The sequence below is a fragment of the Puma concolor genome, chromosome A1, assembly GCF_028749965.1.
Source record: "Puma concolor isolate L17-30 chromosome A1, mPumCon1.1.hap2, whole genome shotgun sequence".
Taxonomy (NCBI): Eukaryota; Metazoa; Chordata; class Mammalia; order Carnivora; family Felidae; genus Puma; species Puma concolor.
The window spans coordinates 152093471-152115140 of NC_141667.1; the positions used below are offsets into that span (position 1 = coordinate 152093471).

The 21670-nt window shown below is 46.9% G+C and overlaps 1 protein-coding gene across 8 annotated transcripts; it reads left to right on the plus strand.

Annotated features, from left to right (window-relative positions):
- The first annotated feature begins 977 nt into the window (after positions 1-977).
- On the plus strand, positions 978-21389 carry MGAT1 (alpha-1,3-mannosyl-glycoprotein 2-beta-N-acetylglucosaminyltransferase). 8 transcript variants are annotated; one of them, XR_015251238.1, is made up of 4 exons: positions 1172-1321; positions 2208-2639; positions 18765-20401; positions 20870-21389. XR_015251238.1 is itself a non-coding variant. In XM_086706861.1 (4 exons), exon 4 carries the CDS (start codon positions 18888-18890, stop codon positions 20229-20231), a length of 1344 nt encoding a protein of 447 aa, XP_086562987.1. In that variant the 5' UTR covers positions 1172-1321; positions 2208-2639; positions 13256-13362; positions 18765-18887; the 3' UTR covers positions 20232-21389. The 8 variants fall into 8 exon arrangements, 7 of the variants coding, with proteins under 7 accessions (XP_086562973.1, XP_086562979.1, XP_086562987.1 ...); XM_086706861.1 differs by adding an exon at positions 13256-13362 and having other exon boundaries at positions 18765-21389; XM_086706847.1 differs by lacking the exon at positions 1172-1321 and adding an exon at positions 978-1053 and having other exon boundaries at positions 18765-21389.
- The last annotated feature ends 281 nt before the right edge of the window (positions 21390-21670 follow it).

Genomic DNA, 21670 nt, shown 5'->3' on the forward strand with positions numbered 1-21670 from the left:
AAATAAAGACCAAATATATATATATATATTCCTTCTTATAAAACATAGCATCTCATAAGATATGCCAGAAGACTGAAGCTTAGGTTAGTGTTTTCAAAAATGAGGGGAAAACAGGCTGCCAATTCGTTCATAGTCCTGGCAAGATTCTAGAACATGTCATTAAGGGGATGACATATGAACTCCAAAAATTACTCTTGGATTTAAGTTGAACTCAAGAGCAAGTCAGGTCAATATATTTAGAAAAGAAGCTACCAGGGCAATTTTGGAACTTGGCAGTCCATCGCAGGAGTGGAAATGTTTCTTCGGGGAGAGGTCTCCGGTGGAACGTGATAGCGGCAGTACTGGGTAGTGTTACAGCCTGGGAGTCCAGTCTCTACCACATCCTAAGTCGTGCAACCTCAGGCTGACCTGTCTGCTGTGCAAGGGGTGGTAAACCATGTAAAGTGCTTCGCACACTGTGCGTGGAGGGTGTAGTGAAGGCGCGGGGCACTCATTTTAGAGTATTCTTACCCTTTTCTTTCCCTTGACGCAATGAAAGGTCCTACCTAGGCGAGAGAAGTAGCGAGGATAAGTAAGCGATGAACAAAATAAAACTTCTTTGGTACTGCCACAGAGCTGTCAGCACTGGAACGGTTAATACTGGCTTCAGTGCTTCCTCAATTGTTTCTCACCGGGAGGACGGACGACCGGAGAGGGGCGCTGCCTTGGCCTTTGCCAGCAGATAGGTCAAGCAGGCTGTTGCTAGGCGACCTCAGGAGGGCACCAGGGCCAAGCTGCCCCACCCCCTTCCTGCCCAAGTCCTACCCCGCCAGGCCCACCGGCTTCTACTCTCGCGACAGGCCGAGGCGTCGTGACGCATGCGCTCTTCTTACCACAAAGCTCGAAGTGACGTGCGCCCCATCCCTTCGCCGGACTCTCTGCCCCGCCCCTTCTTGTAGGGCAGCTACTTTGGCCCCCATCTCTGTTCTCTTCCGGACTCGGTCCTATTCACAGTGACTGCAGAACAGCTTCAAACCCTGCAGACCAACATCCCGCGCTCCCGTGGTGGCGGTGGTGATAGGCGGGAGCAAGAGGGGGGTGTGGTGGAAGAACAAGGCGGGATGTGGGGAGGTGGCAGTTGCCTCTCGCTCACTTCCGGAGGACGGGCGGAAGTGGCTGCGGCGGATGGTGGGAGGGGGGGAAAGGAGCGCGAGGGGAGGGCCTGGCCGCCGGGGGTCGAGGGGGTGGGGCCTGGGCCAGCTTTCGGGACCTAACCTGGGGCCTGGACTCTGCTCTCGGGAGGGCCGAGGCTTCCTGCTAAGACCGGGCGGGAGGGATCCAGGTAACAACTTAGCGCAGATTGGGCGAGGGTCGTCCGGGCGGCAGAGAGGTGGGTGTCAGAGTCTAGAGAGGGTCGCTGTGTCACTCCCTTCCTCATTGAATGCGGAGCACTGGGTTCCGAGGAGGAGGGTGGGAGGAGTTAAATTTTGGGGGCGGGGGGGTTCATGTGAACGCCACGCCCCTACAGGAAGGAAGGGTGTGTGTGTGTGTGTGTGTGTGTGTGTGTGTGTGTGTGTGTGTGTGTGTGTGTGTGTGTGTGTGTGTGTGTGTGTGTGTGTGTGTTTAGTAATAAATTTAGAAGGGAGGGGGCGACCGGTGTGTGTGTGTGTGTGTGAGTGAGCGCGCGTGTGTGTGTGTGTTTAGAATAAACTTAGAAGAGAGGGGGCGACGCGGGTGGGCTTCCGGACTGCAAAATTAGAACACTGTGCAGCTATTGCTGGCAGGACTCAGGCCTCTGTTCCAGCAGAGTGCTCTCAGTGGCCTCGGGAAGGAGTTTGACTGAGATTGGGAATTCCATCCCTGGCACAGTTTTGGATGCAGAGGGGAGGCGAGGGTGAAGGGAAAAGAGCAAAGAATGCATGGGGAAGGTGCCAGCATCTAGGTCTGGAATGGATTTAGTTCATTCAGGGAGAGCTGGACGATGAAAACACTGAACACTCTAAGAAGCTTGGGAGATGTAGGAGATTAGTGTATGGTAATAACAAGACAAGAAGGAGATGGGAGGAGGATGTTCTTTTCTATATTTCTTAGAAGACCATCTACATGCATTGTTAGTGCTTTTGGTATTTTGATGATAGAGCAGAGTAAAAGAATAGTTAAGAAGTCTTAGGAATCCATTTGGGCATATAATAGATTAGAGAGTGTCACAATGTTTAAATATTCCACAGGTTAACACTGAAATCAGCCTTCTGGCCATGCTGGTTCTATGGCCTGTTTCTTCTCATGAACCCCAGCAGAAGACAGAAAGGCCAGTCCTCACAGTGGATGACTTCCCTTCCCTGAGCAAGAGATGGGATAGAACCTGGGATCTGCCCAACACCAGACTCTGAGCTTAATAAGCCAGCTGAATGAAGGAATGTAACAGACCCCTGGGAGGGACGCTGAACCCTGCATTGGGGGGGGAGGGGCCTGGACATACCCCTTCCCCCCCAGACTCCTCCCCCTCAGAGTCCACTCAGCCATGGACTTTGGACCTGGATAACAGGAGAGAAGCTGCACTTTGTTTGGTGTATCTGATTTGGGATTTGAAGTTTTTGAAATGGAGTACTGGAAGGGGGTTTGATGATCTCCAGGGGAGCAGCTGAGAGAAGAGAAGAAAGGTAAGGTTCTTGTCTCACTTCCCACTTGGTGTCTTACTGCTTTTGTGCAGAAAATGTTGAGTGGGGCAAGTCTGGGGATGGTGCCATTTATGAAGTGCCTGATGAGAACCCTTACTCTGATGGGTACAGAGGAAGCTTCACCTCTCTTTCACTCTCTTAGAGAGGCTGTTCCCAGCCTCTCTTTACCCAGGCAGAAGGAGTATCTTGTAAGGGGTTGTAGGCAATGGCAATTGTGAAGTTAGGCCCAGGAGAACATGAAAATAATTTCAGCTTCTGAAGAGAGGCTTGGTTAGATTATCTATAAGAGTCTTTTGAACACTGAGTCAACACATTTAGGGCTAAATAAGACTAGAACGGATTACCCAGGCAGAAGCAGGCTGCTGTGTTTTGGGGAACTAATTGAATAGAATTACCTTTGAGGGGGAGGGTAGAAAATGGTCTAGATAACTTCCTAAGTTGTCTTTCTTCCTTCTCCCCCTATAAGGTGTTTAGACCATGAAATCTCATGCAGATAACAGGGACAGAACACAGGTTTGAGATCAGTTGGATTTTTGTTCTAGCTCTTGCTTTCTTAGTGTGCAACCCTAGATATGTTGGTTTAAGCTCTGCCAGTGTTCTGTTCACCTGCAAGATGCAGATAAGTAACTTTACAGGTCCCTCACAGGTTATTACAGGGAGCAAACGAAATGATAAATTTTGGAAAGTATCCAGGGCCATGTACTTATGAAATAGTACCATTGACATTGCTTGATAATGCTTGCATAATTGTTATATACAAAAAAACCTCTGAATTAGGAATTCTGCTCTTTTATTGAATTAGTGTACTGGTAAAAGCCTACCCTGAATTTGTCTCATCCCGTTGCTCTTAAACAGTACCTGAATCATCAAGTGGCAAAGGTGATTGAGGGATTCTGGCCCTCAGGGTTCTCCACACTTACGACAAGTGTGCCTCTTTGAGGTAGCAGATTAAAGAGGGGTGGAGGAAAGATAAGTCTAAGGGCCAAGTGTGTATTTAGGAGACTGAGCTCCATTTCTTGGAGTAAGTACTGGCCTTTTCTTCCTTTGCCATATCCTGGTATTCTCTCTTGCTCTTTTTTTTTTTTAAAGAAGGTGTTGTTTCCCACTTTATTATTTTCTTTAAAGTTTATTTATTGTGTGTGTGAGAGAGAGAGCATCAGCAGGGGAGGGACAGAGAGAGAGGGAGAAAGAGAATCCCAAGCAGGCTCTACACTGTCAGCATGGAACCCTGATGTAGGGTTCAATCCCATGAACTGTGAGATCATGACCTGAGTGGTGAACAAGAGTGGCCACTTAACTGATTGAGCCACTCAGGTACCCCTCTCCTGTTCGTTTAGATGACAGTTTTTTCAGACTGTTATCTCTTAGCCCTTTATATTTTTGCAGGCTCCGTTCCCACTTAAAGCAAACCTGTTCATAATTACCTTCTTACCTCCTTCCCTTTCCTATCTTGAACTCCAGTTTTTCTATGCCAGATACCTGCTTTTCACAGCGACAACAAACAGAAAGGAGATGTGTTGGGAATTTTGATAGATAGTGGGGTATAATGGCCTGGTTGTGGGGGAGGAAGCTTGGCTTCTAGCATCTCTTTGCCTCTTACTGGCTGTGTAACCACCTGAACCTCACATTCATTGGGGGCTAGAGGCAATAACTAGGTTCATTTGCAAGCTGAAAATCCTGTATTTATGAGTTAGTTTCTTTTTTCCTGTCCTTTCTTTCTTGCCTGCCTTCCCCCAGTAGTGAGCTGTTCCTTCTCTGGGGCAGCCCCTTTCAGGCCGAGCTTCTACTTTAGAAGGTCTGGATTTCAGGGTGGCATGTCACCACGTTCAACTTGGCCCAGCAAATTCCTGATGCCAGTCTTTGCAAGGGGTATGTGGCCCCAGGATGCGTCTGCAGCCCTCTTCTTACCTGAAAGGCCTGTGCTTCGAAACACTTAAAGTACCACAGAGTTGTGCTGTGTTTGTAGTGATGTTATGTGAAATGTCCAGGCTATTGTGTCAGTTTTCCATCACCACATTGTTGTGAGGAAGAGAGAGCAGGGATTATTTCCCCAGTTTGGTATGTAAGGGGAAGCTGCAGAAGTCCTGAGCACAAAGGGTTTGCCTAAGTGTGGAGAGGCAGACCCTGTAATCCCCTGCCCAGTTCTGTGCTGCTTTTACAGCATCTGACCTGTCAAGGGCCATCTGGATTCTGCTGTAAACCTTCAGGGAGGGGAATTCAGTGCCCTTTCAGACAGCCTCTCTGATAAGACATATTTCCTCCCTAGACTGAGCCAGAATTCCTCTCCCGTCATTTCCACTGAAAGCACTAGTCCTGTGCTCTGCCTGATCCTGTCATGAGACAGCCATTGGCCTTCTCATAGGGTTACCAGGATGCTCAGGCCACTTAGCCAGGACCTTAAGACTTAATGATAGACTTAACTAAAAGTTGTGTGTGTGTTTTAACTGAATTTATTTATACCATTCTGTCTTCCAAAAGGAATTGCATAGAGCTAACCAAAAGTTCCATTTCACAGACATTGCTGACTGGTCATTGATCTTGATGAGCTGTGTTTCTAGGTCTTCATGGGGAGTGGGAATGTTGTGAGAAGGGGAGAGGGAAAAACAGAAACAACACTGATTTAAAACTTTGATTTTACTTCTTCTGATGGTTTCCAGCAAAGATCTGTCTTAAGTTCAGAGCATGAATTCTTTCCAAATTGTAAAAAGTTTCAGGATATTTTAGGTATAGTTTCTGGGAGGGAAGTTGGAATAATTTTCACTTCCTTCTCTTTATCTCTCCAGTCCTCTTTTGGAGGTAGTAGGGGTGGGCAGGATACAGTATTTTCCCTTCTAATTTTCTCTTATCTTGTGACCAGATCTTCAGATTTCTTCCATTTTCAGATATTCGGATCCCAGTTTCATTCCCAGAATCCAGGCACCTATCTCCTTATTTCTGCCCTTTATCTCGTCCATAGTACCTCCTCATGAAATGTCCATCAAAAGCCTGGGCCTTTTTTCCCAGGTCAACTTGGCACTTACCACCCTGGCTTCTTGCCTCTCATACCAAATGTTTTCTCTTGTTTCCATCCAAGAATTCAGCCCATCCCAATTCACTAACCAGGCTCTTTCTGCTTGGGACAGTTCTTTTGCAGTTGGGGAATTTCTACCCTAAGATCTTCCTGTGAGCCTTGGAATTTCAACAAAGGACAGTAGTCATTGGGTGTGAGTTATGGTGCACAAACAGTCCCCCATTCTTTTCCCCATTGAACTGCCTTAGATAGAGAAGGATTATTGTTAGAGGTGGGAATGTGACATCTCGTGGGCTGGTTGGTCTGCCCTACCTTTCAGCATCCCACTGTGTCCCTTTGTCCTGGAGGGTGATTTTAGCTCCTGATATCTTGGATCTGCAAACCAGTGTTTCCCAACTTTCTACAGTTTTAGGAATTATCCTTTTCCTTCTTACTTTGACATGGAGTGTGAGTGTGTAGGCCTTCCATATCCCCCAACTCCCTTCATGAGGAAAACAAAGAGAGGGCAGAAGTGCAGAGACCATGGCTGCTGGCTGGCACATGAGCGTGGGCTTGCATTTCCTACCATGGTCCATGAAATCAGCTCAGCTGGAAACCTTAGACACACACACACACACACACACACACACACACACACGTGCGCGCGCGCGTGTATATGCACGCATGTCCAGCCTCTGAGGTGTCAGCTCTTTTCTCACTTTGCTCCTTCAGGCTAGTCTCCAATTGCTTCTACCAGGACTTCCCTCCTGCCCCACTGTGCACTTGTGTTGTTGGACACACAGCCATCTCAGAGCAAGGGAGCATGATAGGAAGGAATGAGTGCCAGCTATGGAGGCAGGGATGCCTGGGTTTAAAACATGGCCATGCTCCTCACTAGGTCTTGCAACTGTCAGCTGGTTGTCACTTACCCTTGATATTCACACTCCTGATCTGAAGAATAGAATGATTAATGTATACTCTTCAGAGCTTCTAGGAGGGTCCTTCATGAGGAGGCCTCTGTGCAGTTGGTTTATTTCCTCAGCCCCAGGCATGGGGTGCCTTTTGGGCATGCCCTGCCTTTTTGTTTCTCTAGAACCCTGGTAATTCCTGGTTTCATGTAGAAACAAGTTAGTGAGCAAAATCAGTCAGTAACTACACACTGCTAAGTTTCTGCCTGCTATGTGCTCTGGAACACAGGAGGGAAGTGGTTGGGGGGAGGGCCTGTTGCCTGCAGAGTGTGTCCTGGTCACATGGTAGGGCTGGCCCTGGACTCAGTCCTTTTCAGAAAAGTCATGTGCTTGAGTAGCCAGTAGTTCTAAGTTCTCCACCCTCACTTCCCAGGGTCAGATACAGACATCAAGGCTCTTCCAGGGTGCTCCCTCACCCCCTTTCACAGGGCTACCACAAAATCCTGTGATTAAGTCCTTTACTCCTTAGGTCTGATGGTTCTTACCCCAGGGACAAGTCTGTCTCTGCTCTTGTACTTAGAACTAACAGCTCTCATTCCCCACCTCGAAAGGAAAAAAACAACAAAATGGAAGTATTTAAAAAAGAAAAAAAGAAAAGAAACAACAGCTGGCCCTCTTCTGCTTTTGGCAGCAGGTGTTTCCTCTCTGGCTTCCTTTTTGGCACCCTGGTTTTTGTTCTCATAGCCCTCCACCCTGTGACCTATTGCCCCCAACTCCTCCTTCCCGGAAGCTAGCGTTGAGCAGGTTGCTGAGAGCTGGCCCCAGACGCTTGGCCTTGGATTTGGTGAATGCACCCTCCCGGCTGCCTGGCCTTACCTCAGCCAGGGCTTTCCCCTTCAATTCCATGAGGCTCCAAGCTCTGGGGCTGCGAAGGGGAAGACTCCAGACGTCTCCACTGGAGGGGTCCGAAGGTGTGAGTGGGGACCCGTGGGATTGCGATTGGGAGAAGGGAAGGTCTCTGTGGTAACAGATGCCAACACAGCGCCTCCTGAAGTTCAGAACCTCGGAAAACTTGGGATGCTCAGCCATCAAGTTCTGAGGAAATCCAGGGTGATTGCTAAGAGTCGGGCGGAGGGAGGAGGCGGGCCCGGGAAAAAGGGGCCCCTGGCGAGTGAGGGCAGCCGGTCCCGCCCCTCGGCCCTCCCCGTCCCGCCCTTACCGGGGAAGGGCCACGTTGCTCGCCCGGCGGGCGGGTCCGGTTCGTGTAGGAAGGGCCGGCCCGGAGGAAGGCGCCGGCGCCGGCACCCGCGCGAGCGCCTGGAACGCGCCGGGGCACCGGGATTGTTCCCCGCGCCCCGGGGCGGTCCAGGTTCAGGGCCGGGAAGTTGGGAGGACCTGGTGAGTAGGGGCCTGAAACGTCGGCGTCTGTCCGCTCTGAGGCTTGTCCCAGGGAGGGCATGGAGGTCCAACTGAAGGAGGCCCCGCGGGAGTGGAGAGGGCGCTCCAGGAGTTCAGGTCCCGGCTTGAGAAGCTGCTCCTCTCCGAGCACTTCGTGTCCCCCGACAGCCCTGGTGCCCGGGAGCCTCAGAGAGGACTTGGCCCGGCCCGCCCCGGGTTTCGGTCGCGCACCCCTCTCTAGCCGGGAAGTCGAACTCCGCGTTCCGCTCTCGGAATCCGGGCCTCCAGCTGTTGGAAGGAGGGCGGGCAGGCTCCACCGGGAGGGAAGCGGTTGTGAAACTCGGCCTTAGGGCGTACGTGGGTGCACGGCCAGAGGGGGTGGGATTGCTGCAGAGGGTTTGGGGAGCGGCAATGGGAGGTGGCCTTTCCCCAATCCCCACCCAGCGTCCCTTCCACTAGGGTTCTTTCTCTTCAGCCTCCAGGAAGAATTGACACAATGTGAAAATACGTAAACTGGAAAGAAAACTTTTTCCTCCTGTTAGCTCACGTGTGTGGAGTTGGGGCCTCCTGAGACGTGCAGGCCTTCCCCCCTCCCCCCCAATCTTATAAACTGTGGAGCAGAGGGGCTGTGTGGCCAGCTGATCTGTGTTTGTACTGAACAGTGAGCCCCAGGGTGAGGCTCCACCTTGGTTAACCCTTGATCCTGTGGCCTGTTTAATTACTCTTTGCTTTAGGTCGTCCCCGAATGAGAGATGCAGCTTTATTTTCTGTCGTTTGTAATAGTTTTCAGACCACGGAGCCTTTTCTCTTAGATGCTTACATCCCGAGTCTGCCTCTCATTGTGAATCACCCCTGTCTGACCCCATTATTGGAGACCATTGCGCTCTCCTGGATTCCTGCTTCTGTGTCCTTCTCTCAGAGTTAGTATTGTAGTTATGTTTAACCTCAATGGCCTATGTGACAGGTTAAACTAATTTCTTGTTTGGGACATTGAGGAGATTGTTGCTGTCCTTTTCATCATTAGAAACCAGGGAACGTGGAGAAGAGCCAAATCAACTCTATCCCTGTTCAAATTATGGGAACCAAGGAACAAGTGGGTCAAGTGACCTGCCCAAGGTTACCTGGTTTCCCAGGCCATCATGCTTTTTGCTACACCAACATCATACTTCTTTTAGCGTTTTCTTTTTCAGGATGAATAACCCGCATCCCTTCCTCCTAGGTCTTATTCTGTAAGTTCTTGAATTACTTAGTGTATCTTCTCTGACTTCTTTTCATTTCTTGTGAAATTATGGAGCCTTATACATGATGCAGGAGTCTAGCAGAGGGCTCATAATGCAATTCAGTTTGGTCTCCATTATCTGTGGTGTATTCTATCCTTTGGGTTTTTTAGGCAGTGCTTTTTAACATACTAAGCAAGATAAAGATAGAAGGGAAAGCCTGTCAACATTCCTTCAACTTGCATACTTTTTTTAATCTAAGTATGACTTCTCCATTATTGCTCACAAAGAGAAGTTGACTGTCTGGTGTTCTGCTGTTTAAGAAATATTTTTGCCACAGATGGAGGACTAGCTACAGAGGTAATACCATGGAATCAGAGTGTTAGGGATCTCACAGTTTCTAGGCAGTCCTTCAGAGGAAGAAATTGAGACCCATAGGGATTGGTGGGATCTGCTTATAGCCTCCTGAGGGTTTTGGCTGAGGGTTTTATACACCCAAAATGCTCACTCATCTTGCACCACAGTGCAGATGTCTTTGTACTTGGTAGTGTGGATCAGCTGTGTCACTTGGTTAAAGAGTGTAAAAATTCTAGCAAATCAAAACTAATTTTGATTTCTGTGCCTTGCAGGCAAATGTCATTAATAACAGAACCTCAGGAACTTGGGTCAGGGTTAAAAGGACTATTGTTCTATTTTAGAAAAGGAAGGTGTGGCAGATTGTTTTGTCCCAAAATAGTCACCCCATCAATATCCCATTCCACTTGTTGTTACAATTGGACTTTGTTCTCACCCACCAGTAGTGGGATCTGTGGTTTTTTCCCTTTGAGTATGGGGAGGCAGTCATGATTCCTCTGACCTATGAGTAGGCAGAAGTGATCCAAGGCTGGATCATGAAAAGGATATAGTCTCACCTGGTTTACTCTCTTTCTTGGAACACTCATCTTTGGAACCCAGCCATCGAGTTCAGAGGAAACCCAGGCCACGTGAAGAGGCCACGTGGATGTGTTGCAGCCAGCACTTCAGTTAACCATGCTAACATCAACCTGCAGACATGTGACAGAATAAGCCTTTAAGCCAGGCCCCAGCTTTTTGAATCTTCCAGCTGAGGTCCCAGACATCATGGAGTAGAGACAGGTCATCTCCTCTGTGCTTCACTGTCCAAATTCCTGACCTGTTGGAACTATGAGAGAGAATAAATGATTGCTATTGATTTAAGCCATTAAATGTTTTTATTCAACAATAGCTTCTAATAAGGAAAGGAATATGAGTTGAGGCAGGCCTCAACTTGGACTTGGGGCGTGAGCACAGAGGACAGGAAGAACACTTGGCTGTGCTTATCAAAGCTACTTAGATTCTCTTTTACTCATTATTTCAGATACTTTTTGCTGTATCTCAAATTACATCAAAATATTAAGGCTTAAAACAACAGAATCATTTTATTCCTATCTTAGCTATGTGGTTCTTGGTCATGGTCTTTTATGCAGTTGAAGTCAGATGTGGCCAGGGCTGGGATCAAACCTTTCAGATGCTTGCTGTCTACTAGAACCTTAGTTTGGGTTGTGAGCTGGAATACCTATAGGTGTCCTGTCCATGTGGCTTGGGCTTCCTCTAACCATTGTGGCTGCATTCAAACAGCAGGCATCTCAGGAGCAACAGGTGGAAACTATTGCCTTTCATGGACTAGTTTTGCAAATCATGTATGGTTACTTCCTCCATAGTCACAGATCAAAGAGAGGGAACATAGACCCCATCTCCCCCACCTCTAGTGGGAGGAATGGCATTACATCTTTGTAAGAAAAGCATGTGGGATGGGGTATGTGGTGATCATCTTTGGAAAATGTAATCCTTCAGTCTTGTGCTGCTGGTTTGGTCTTCTTTCTCGCTGATCTAGCTAACAATGCAAGCAGTCCCCCATCTAGCCACTTGAACTTCATACATGTGCCAAGAGTTGTAATAGGCTTAGAGGTCACAGAGACTTTTTCCTAAGGAGTAAGGTGAGAGGCATGTAAGCACAACCACAGATTTTGTTACAGTGTGGAGGGGAGAAACAGGAGGTGTGGGGAGAGTGTGGTGTGAGTGTAGTCGTGGGAAGGCCTGGCTGGCTCTGCCTGGGATGTTATGGATGTGTTGAGTGCTTGCACTGGGGCCAGAGGTAATGCCTTAAGATGAAGAACAGCTGGAGCAAAGACTGCAGCGCATACAAGTATACTCTTTGGGGGAAGTAAGTAGCTTGCTGAAGCCAGAGTGTGGGGTTCATAGGGTTAGGGATTGGAGGTGAGGTTGAAAAAACGATGTTTGAGTTAATTTTCTGTGAAGGCCTTGCGTGTCATAATGAATTTGAGTTTTATTCTGTGGGCAGTGGTAGCTTCTGATGGTTTTTAAGGCAGGTTAGTGTTGTGATGAGGTGCGCACTTTAAGAAGGATGCTCTGTTGCTTTTGGGAAGGTTGCTTAGAGGGACGTGAGATTAGCGATAGGTAAACTATCTGAGAAACTGTATCAAGAGTTCAGGCTTAAAACAGTATTTCATAAGGAAAGAGGGTTCAATTTAAAGGTTTGTGGGCTTGAAATGGAACTATGGCAGTGAATGAATAGCTGTCTCTTACATTTTCATAATTCTAACATGCTTGGTCTGGATATGTTTCAGAATTCAGGATTTTTTTGGATTTTAAAAAGATGATCTAGTACGTTTATGATGTAGTATAAAATGTGGAACAGCACACCATAATCCAACATTTTGGTTTCTGTGGCAAAATGTATAAATAGTCTCACTAAATGAGATAAATAAATGCCATAAATAGTCTTACATTAGATCACATCAGATTTCACCAAAGGTTTTACTGCCAAATGAGTGTAGAAAACTCAATTTTTTGGTGCTTTTTGGGCTTGGGAATGGCAGTTAAGGAATTGTGGGTGAGTGACATCCACACAGAAGTCACTTTTTAGTCATCGGCAAATCTCTTGATGGTCCAAGATCCTAGCACAGCTGCTTGGCTGCAGTGGGGGAGCTGGTCCCATCCTGAATAGCTTGTAGCTGAGGGAACTTTATAGATCTTGAGCAAGAGATTGCACTGATGTCAGTGTTTGTGAAGGGGAGATAGACTTCATATTGTCTGATACCTTCCCTGGCAGAGACATGAGTCAGAGTACACCAAGTGAAGGAGAGAGGGAAGATCAGACCAGTCATACAGGTACGTGCAAAGGCCCTGAGGCAGGCTTATGTGTTTGTAGCCCAGAAGGATGTAGTACAGTGGAGCAAAGAGAGCCAGCCAGCTAGAGAGGGAACAGAGGAATAAGTGGTTAGCATTTATATCACAACTGGGCACTGTTCTAAATACTTGATGCAGATTATCTCACCCAATCCTTACGGCAACCCAGTGATTGATTTCTATCTTATTATTATTATTATTTCCATATTAGAGGTGAGAAGATTGAGTTTTAGAGATGTGAAAAAACATGGGGTGGTACCACACATTGCCCTGAGCTGTTTGGCTTGCCCTTGTTACTCCTGATGGTAGGACTGAGAGCAGCACTTTCTGGATGAGTGTGTGGGCTTGCTGGCTACAGGCTGGGCTGGCCCTTGGTGCTTTATCACCCCTCAGTCACAGCCAGCTGCTGGGGAGTGCATGTGCTTGTGTATGCACACACCATTCATTAACTTCCATATAGAGCAGAGGATCCTGTCCTGGAGAGTATGTGGAGAAGCAGTAGGAAACTGCTCTGGGACTCTGGGTAAGTTTGTGTAGAGAAGCAGTGGAGCCTGGGAATAGGGGTATTGTGTTCTCTTATGGAAAGAGGAACAAGTTCTGTTTTACAATTTAGGAAAAATGGTCATAGTCTGGCGAACTAAGTCCTGAGGGCTAAGGTAGAGGCCTGGACTGGACTGGAACAGCGGTTTCCTGTGGGCTATCCAGCTACTCTTAATGTTTACAGATTTGCTAAGAATCCAGTCCTCTGAGGGACTGAGAAAATTGCTTTGATCTGCATGGCTTAGAAGGATAGGTGAGCAGAGGCCTCTGGAAGTGGATGTGGGCCACCTAATTCCCAATGTCTGGAGAAGAGTGAAGGCTTTTACTTGTCATCTGCAGGGTTGTGAGGATGGTGTCCCTTGGGGTTTTGCCACCAGTCTGAGAGCTTGCTGGTCTGAGGTGGCTCATGGATAAGTCAGAGATGGTTCTGCTCCTCCAGCCTTGAGGTAACATTTCAGATGATAGAATTCAGTCTCTTTTCTTTCCTCCATCCCTTTATCTAAAGACTTTTCCTGCCCAGTCAGTTAGGAGGCAGGAGAAATACCTCCCTATTTGGGGGATAGGGAATCCTGGCCGTAAGATTGGAGGGAAAGTTCCAACATGGACCACATTGTGGCAGCAAGGAAGAAACTGGAAATCTGTTGTCTCTCTCTTCTTCTAGGAAACCTTGATTTGTATATGAGCACTGACAACATGGGAATTTAATGATACAGTAAAACGGAAATGGACCTGAGTTTTCTGAGGAGACTGGTGCTATGGAGTTGTGGGGTAGATGGTTTCTCAGAGGACAACATGTGGTGGTGGTGCTGGCAGGGACTGGGGTAGTCCCCCCAGAAGGGAGACAGAATCTAGGTTCCTTTAGAGACCCTTCAGGATCAATACTTTAGTCCTTTAACCTGGATCTGCCTGCTCAAGAGCCCAGAAGTACAGAGATGAGATCTGGAATCTGAGATTTTGGTGGCTGTGAGGCAAAGGGTAACTAGCAGAGAAGCCCAGATTTTTTGGTGGCTGTGAGGCAAGGGGTAGCTGGCAGAGCAGCAGGGCACAAGAGGGAACATACCTGAAGCTTGAGGATGTGAAGGGTATAGACCAGAAGTGGGAAGGCCAGGGGAAGAGTTGTGTGGATTGTTATGGCAGCTACCTGGGAATTGGAGGGTGTGGTAGATTCTTCCAAATAGTGGGTTCTGATAGAGTGAGAGGGTTGGTAGGACCATGCCTTTTTCTTGTAAGATGTGTGTCCCAGTCCCTTCCCAGAGCCTGGCAGACAGCAGGTGTGTGATGCATGTCATTGAATGATTAGGGAGTTCAGGACAAAGGGATTGTTTTAGTTGCCCCTACTGATGTGCCTAACTTGGGCTATATTGGACAAAGCTAGTCAGAACTTTGGGCCATGTCCCCATATCGATTTCAAGAAACTTTATTTGGAAATAAATTCAAACTTACAAAAAAGGTGCAATAATTAAAATGGTATAAGGGCACTTTTAATCCCTTTACTCAGATTCACCTATTAGCATTTTGATGCATTTGATCTCTCTCTCTCTCTCTCTATACAGGATATTTGTGTTCTGAACCATTTGAGAAGTTGCTTTCTTGGCTCTCCTAATTACTTCAGTCTCATTTACCTAAGAATTGGGATATTATTTTCCATAACCACAGTATGGCTCTCAGTTGATCAACACTGATACTTTCATTGTCTATATTCCAATTTTGTCATTTAACCCAATATTGCCTTTTTCTTTTTTAATTTTTTTTTCAACGTTTATTTATTTTTTTTGGGACAGAGAGAGACAGAGCATGAACGGGGGAGGGGCAGAGAGAGAGGGAGACACAGAATCTGAAACAGGTTCCAGGCTCTGAGCCATCAGCCCAGAGCCTGACGCGGGGCTCGAACTCACGGACCGCGAGATCGTGACCTGGCTGAAGTCGGACGCTTAACCGACTGCGCCACCCAGGCGCCCCTGCCTTTTTTTTTTAAAGAAAAAGTTTTATTGAGGTATAATTGACATAGAATAAATTGCATCCATACCCGCAAAGTTTCCTCTTGCTCCTTTGTGATACCTCAGCTCACTGTCCTCATTGTCTCCATGCCTAGGCAACCATCGATCGGCTTTTTGCTACTATAGATTATTTTATATTTTCTGGAGATTTATATAAGTGGAATCAGTATATGTGCTCTTTTTTGGCCATTCACATATCACAGTTATTTTGAGATTAATCCATGTGTTGTGTGTATCAGTAGTTTATTCCTTTTTATTACTATATATTATTCCATTTTGCAGGTAAACCACAATTTGTTTATCCATATTCCTCTGTTGATGTGTCTTTGGGTTTCTCCCAGTTTTTGGCGATTATGAATAAAGCTGCATAAACATTCCAGATAATTTTTGTATGGACATATGTTTTTATTTCTCTTGACTATATACCTAAGAGTGGACTTGGTGGTATGGTTATCTTCTGTTTAGCATTTTAACAAACTGCCAGAATGCTCTGAAAGGACATTAGTTCCATACCTCATACTATATACAAAAATTAACTCAAAATGAACCTAAATGTAAAACCTAAAACTATAAAACCTAAAAAAGAAAACAAGGAAAGATATTTGTGATTTGGGCAAAGATTTCTTAGATACAATGCCAATGGCATGATCCATAAAAGATAAAAACCCCTGATAACTGATTATCATTAAAACTAAGAACTTGTGTCTTTCAGTTGACAGTCTTAATAAAAGGACAAGGGTTTGAATTTTTGTGTCTGATAGGTGAGAAATTCTTAATATAGTATAATTTGCATTTTTCTGTTATAAGTGAGTTTGAATATCTTTTCATATGTGTAAGGACCATTTCAGTATCTTTTTGTGAGTTGCCCTTGTCTAAAGACAGAGTTTTGGCTTTTTACCTCCTCAGTGTAAAAGTTCTTTGTCTCTTAGGGTATTGGCTTTTTGTTTGTATATTTGTATATTTGTGTGTATATTGCAAATATTCTTCCCCAGTTTGTCTTTTGACTTGGCTAATGTGTTTTTATCATGCAAAAATGTTTTATTTATTACTGCATCTAGATTTTGAATCAGAAAGCCTTTCTCCCTACCCAGGTTATAGAGGAATTGACCCGTATTTTCTTCTAGCACTTGTATAGTTATATTTTTTATATTTAGATCTCTAATCCACTTGGAAGTTATTCTTTTGCACAGATGTAATTTTATTTTTCCAAATAGCTATATAATTGTTATAACACTCTTAATAAGATATTTTTTTGCCCTAGTAATTTTAAATATCACCTGTATCATATATTAGGTTTCTACATGTTTTGGGGTCTATTTCTGTAATTTAAATTGTATTCCTTTAGATAACCTATTAACCTACTAGTATCACATAGTTTTATTTATTTATTTATTTTTAAATATATGAAATTTATTGTCAAATTGGTTTCCATACAACACCCAGTGCTCATCCCAAAAGATGTCCTCTTCAATACCCCATCACCCACCCTCCCCTTCCTCCCACCCCCCATCAGCCCTCAGTTTTTTTTTTTTTTAACGTTTATTTATTTTTGAGACAGAGAGAGACAGAGCATGAATGGGGGAGGGTCAGAGAGAGGGAGACACAGAATCCGAAACAGGCTCCAGGCTCTGAGCTGGCAGCACAGAGCCCGACGCAGGGCTCGAACTCACAGACTGTGAGATCATGACCTGAGCCCAAGTCGGCCGCTTAACCGACTGAGCCACCCAGGCGCCCCTGTTCTCAGTTTTTAAGAGTCTCTTATGCTTTGGCTCTCTCCCACTCTAACCTCTCTCTCTCTTTTTTTTTTTTTTTTCCTTCCCCTCCCCCATGGGTTCCTGTTAAGTTTCTCAGGATCCACATAAGAGTGAAAACATATGGTATCTCTCTTTCTCTGTATGGCTTATTTCACTGAGCATCACACTGTCCAGTTCCGTCCACGTTGCTACAAAGGGCCATATTTCATTCTTTCTCATTGCCACATAGTACTCCATTGTGTATATAAACCACAATTTCTTTATCCATCAGTTGATGAACATTTAGGCTCTTTCCATAATTTGGCTATTGTTGAGAGTGCTGCTATAAACATTGGGGTACAAGTGCCCCTATGCATCAGTACTCCTGTATCCCTTGGGTAAATTCCTAGCAGTGCTACTGCTGGGTCATAGGGTAGGTCTATTTTTAATTTTTTGAGGAACCTCCACACTGTTTTCCAGAGCGGCTACACCAGTTTGCATTCCCACCAACAGTGCAAGAGGGTTCCTGTTTCTCCACATCCTTGCCAGCATCTATAGTCTCCTGATTTGTTCATTTTGGCCACTCTGACTGGCGTGAGGTGATATCTGAGTGTGGTTTTGATTTGTATTTCCCTGATGAGGAGCGACGTTGAGCATCTTTTCATGTGCCTGTTGGCCTTCCGAATGTCTTCTTTAGAGAAGTGTCTATTCATGTTTTCTGCCCATTTCTTCACTGGGTTATTTGTTTTTCGGGTGTGGAGTTATAGATTTTGGATACTAGCCCTTTGTCCGATATGTCGTTTGCAAATATCTTTTCCCATTCCGTTGGTTGCCTTTTAGTTTTGTTGATTGTTTCCTTTGTTGTGCAGAAGGTTTTTATCTTCATGAGGTCCCAACAGTTCATTTTTGCTTTTAATTTTCTTGCCTTTGGGGATGGTACAGCTGAGGTCAGAGAGGTCTTTTCCTGTTTTCTCCTCTAGGGTTTTGATGGTTTCCTGTCTCACATTCAGGTCATTTATCCATTTTGAGTTTATTTTTCACATAGTTTTAATTATAGAAGCTGTGTAATATGTAGTATTTTAATGGCTGGTAGGGCTAGTCCCTCTTTCACGCCTCATTTTCATTAGTTTTCTAGATCTTGTATGTGTTTTTTTTTTCACATGAACTTTAGTGTCATTTTGTCTAGCTCCCAGAAAATTGATTTTTATTCAGATTTTGATGATGTTGAGGTGTCATAACTAAGAAGAAGGGATTTTAAGTCCTCTTGTGTCTTTCAGGACCTATCATCTTGTTCATGTAGGTTTTGAATATTTCTTAAGTTTATTCTTAATTTATCATTTTCATGGCTAGGGTAAATAGGATTTTCTCATCCATTGTTTCTTCTAACGAGTTATTTTTTGTTTATCTGAAGCCTATTTTTGCATGTTAATGTTTATATCCTGCTACTTTGCTCAGTTCTTCAGTTGTTTGGGGTGGTTTTATCATTAATTCTGTACAGTTTTCCAGGCATATTCTTACAGTATCAACAAATAGAGATAGTCATGTTTCTTTTTCCACTTCTGCTTTTTTCTTCTGTAGCCCATTCACATTGGCTGATCCCTCTAGCAGAATGTTAGTCATATACATGGTGGGCAGCTTAGTTTGCCCCTGACCTTTGTAGAAATGTCTCTAGTGCTTCCTTTTTAGGTAGGGTGTTGATTTTAGCCCAGAGGTATGATATTAGAGTTTTTAAATCAATAATCTTTGAGCAGTTTGATTTGAGGAATGAGAGTCAGATGGTCTCCCCTCCACCCCTGCCCCTAAACTCTGGATGGAAGATGGAAATGAAATCTGTCAGGTATGGAAGGGAAAGTGGGGTTCCCTTGCTTCCTCCTTTACAACATCACTTTCTATTTTCCCTTCAAACCACATTGCTTTTCTGAGGACACATGGACTCCTTTTGGAGTGAGGAGAGTATGTTGTCCTGCCCCATTCATCCCAGATTAGGAGATGGGCTGTTCTTTTCTAAGAGAGCTCTGGAGTCCACCTCCTGGGCTCCCTCCTCTCCCATCCTGCATTCCTCCCCCTAGGACAGCCCCATGCTTTTGTGATGAAGATTGGTTTTCTCTGTCTTCTCAGGTGCATGGCTGCTTCCTAATCCTGAGGTCCAGAGAAAGCATCCCTAGAGCTGTGGAAGTGAACTAGGCAAGCCAAGGGCAGCCTTGAGCCCCACCCTTGCCTGCCACCCCCTCGGGGGCCAGGATGCTGAAGAAGCAGTCTGCAGGGCTTGTGCTGTGGGGCGCCATCCTCTTTGTGGCCTGGAATGCCCTGCTGCTGCTTTTCTTCTGGACACGCCCAGCGCCTGGCAGGCTGCCCTCTGACAGTTCTCTGGATGATGATCCCGCCAGCCTCACCCGCGAGGTGATCCGCCTGGCCGAGGACGCGCAGGTGGAGTTGGAAAGGCAGAGGGGGCTGCTGCAGCAGATCAGGGAGCATCATGCTCGGTGGAGCCAGAGGTGGAGGGTGCCCACTGCTGCCCCACCCATCCCACCGCGTGTGCCTGTGTCCTCACCACCAGCCGTGATCCCCATCTTGGTCATTGCCTGTGACCGTAGCACTGTCCGGCGCTGCCTGGACAAGTTGCTGCACTACCGGCCCTCGGCTGAGCACTTCCCCATAATCGTCAGCCAGGACTGCGGGCACGAGGAGACAGCCCAGGTCATCGCCTCCTATGGCAGTGCTGTCACGCATATCCGGCAGCCGGACCTGAGCAACATTGCGGTGCCCCCAGACCACCGCAAGTTCCAGGGCTACTATAAGATTGCACGGCACTACCGCTGGGCACTGGGCCAGGTCTTCCATAGGTTCAAGTTCTCAGCAGCTGTGGTGGTGGAGGATGACCTGGAGGTGGCGCCAGACTTCTTCGAGTACTTCCAGGCCACCTACCCGCTGCTGAAGGCCGACCCCTCCCTTTGGTGTGTGTCTGCCTGGAATGACAATGGCAAGGAGCAGATGGTGGACTCCAGCAAGCCAGAGCTGCTCTACCGCACAGACTTCTTTCCTGGCCTGGGCTGGCTGCTGTTGGCTGAGCTCTGGGCTGAGCTGGAGCCCAAGTGGCCCAGGGCCTTCTGGGATGATTGGATGCGCAGGCCTGAGCAGCGGCAGGGCCGGGCCTGTGTGCGACCTGAAATCTCCAGAACGATGACCTTTGGCCGCAAGGGTGTAAGCCACGGGCAGTTCTTTGACCAGCACCTCAAGTTCATCAAGCTGAACCAGCACTTCGTGCCCTTCACCCAGCTGGATCTCTCATATCTGCGACAGGAGACCTATGACCGAGATTTCCTTGCCCGTGTCTATGGGGCTCCCCTGCTGCAGGTGGAGAAAGTGAGGACCAGTGAGCAGAACGAGCTGGGGGAGGTGCGGGTGCAGTACACAGGCAGGGACAGCTTCAAGGCCTTTGCCAAAGCCCTGGGCGTCATGGATGACCTCAAGTCTGGTGTTCCCAGGGCCGGCTACCGGGGCATTGTCAGCTTCCTATTCCGGGGCCGCCGTGTCCACCTGGCTCCCCCACAGACCTGGGATGGCTATGATCCTAGCTGGAATTAGCGGTGCCTGTCTGTTCCTCCTGGGCTCCTTCCTTGCCATATCATGGGATGAGATGGGACCGTGTCCTTGGGCTGCATCGCCCTCTCTGTGTGTCTCTCTTGGGTACATTTATCTTTTTTTTTCTTTTTTTCTTCTTTTTTCGAGTGGCATTCAGAAGCACAGAGGATAAGGTGAGGGTTATTCTCCCATTCTCAAGGTGGGGGGTCACATCAGGGGAAACTTCCTGGGATCTGTTGAGCAGTATTAAGCAAGAAACCACTGTGTGGTAGGGGAGAGACTTGGGCATGTTGGAGCCATAGACTTCCATGTTCCAGGTTTTCTCCTAGAGCATCTGCGGAGAGGTGAGCAACTTTAGTTCTCTTGACCAGCTCTCTTTCCCCTGTCCCGGCTCTTCCAGCCAGGGTGTGAGCTCACCTCCTATACCTGCTCCCCACCCCTACCTTCTCCCAATTTGAGGGGTTGCTGGGTTATTTGAAAAGGGGACTTATCTGTGGCCAAAATGAAACTAACCAAAGGGGTTTCATCATCAGAGTCTGGGTGGAGCTGTTAGGCTTTCAGGGTTTACTGCCACCTACTCTTATTTCTCTTCTACTCTTTTCCTTATCCCTGACCTCCTTTCTGCTCTTCTTTCCTTGCAGCTTAACAATTTGTGATTCTAAGATGAGAAGTTGAAGGGGGAAAGCAAGACGTCTCCTCAGTTTGTCTGCAGAAGTTGGGGGAAAGGTGGTAGGGGGAAAGCCTTGGTGTGCTGGGACATACCTCCCTCATCCTGCCTCAAAGAAACAGACTCTGTTCCTGGATCCTGACCTTTCTAAAAATTGATCCCTTCCCTTTTGCTCTAGGAGGTTTCATGCTGGCTTTGTGGAAGAGAGATTAGCTCCTTGTGTCCCTTTTCCCCTGGGGTTTGGTGCACAGGCTCCTCCCTAAAGGTTGTGGTTTCTGGTGGCCTTCCCAGGGTGAGGTAGAACAGCCAAGACAGGATGGCTCCTGCCTCCCTCCGCTGTCTCCGGGGCATATCCTTATCTGCTCAGATTAGGATGAGGATGGCAAGTTGGAGAGCAATGTGTGTGTTTTTGCTTCTGGCCTGACCTCGGTTCATGGAAGAAAGTTGAAGCTACAGAATTATTTTCAAAAATAAAGGCTAAATTGTCCGAAAAACTGTGTGTATGTGTTTGTGTCCTAGCACAGGAGGAGGGGGTGGAGAGGTGATGGCTAGAGGAAGGAGGAAAAGGAAGGGAAAAAGGAAGGAGGAAAAAGAAGGGAGAATAGGGACTGAGGGAAAGGGCTGGTTGGGCAAGAGGAAATGGATCAGCTAAAGGAAGGAAAGCAGATGACCGGAAGATGACAGCTGGGAGGGTTGGGTGTGAAAGAAAGGCCAGGCATGGAGGTGGAGAGGATCTGAGGCTACAGTTCCCTTGCTGCTAATCTCTGGAGTTGGG

Excerpts from the sequence above, each read along its gene's own strand:
- MGAT1 (XM_086706847.1), top strand. The coding sequence starts at position 18,888 with ATGCTGAAGAAGCAGTCTGCAGGGCTTGTGCTGTGGGGCGCCATCCTC.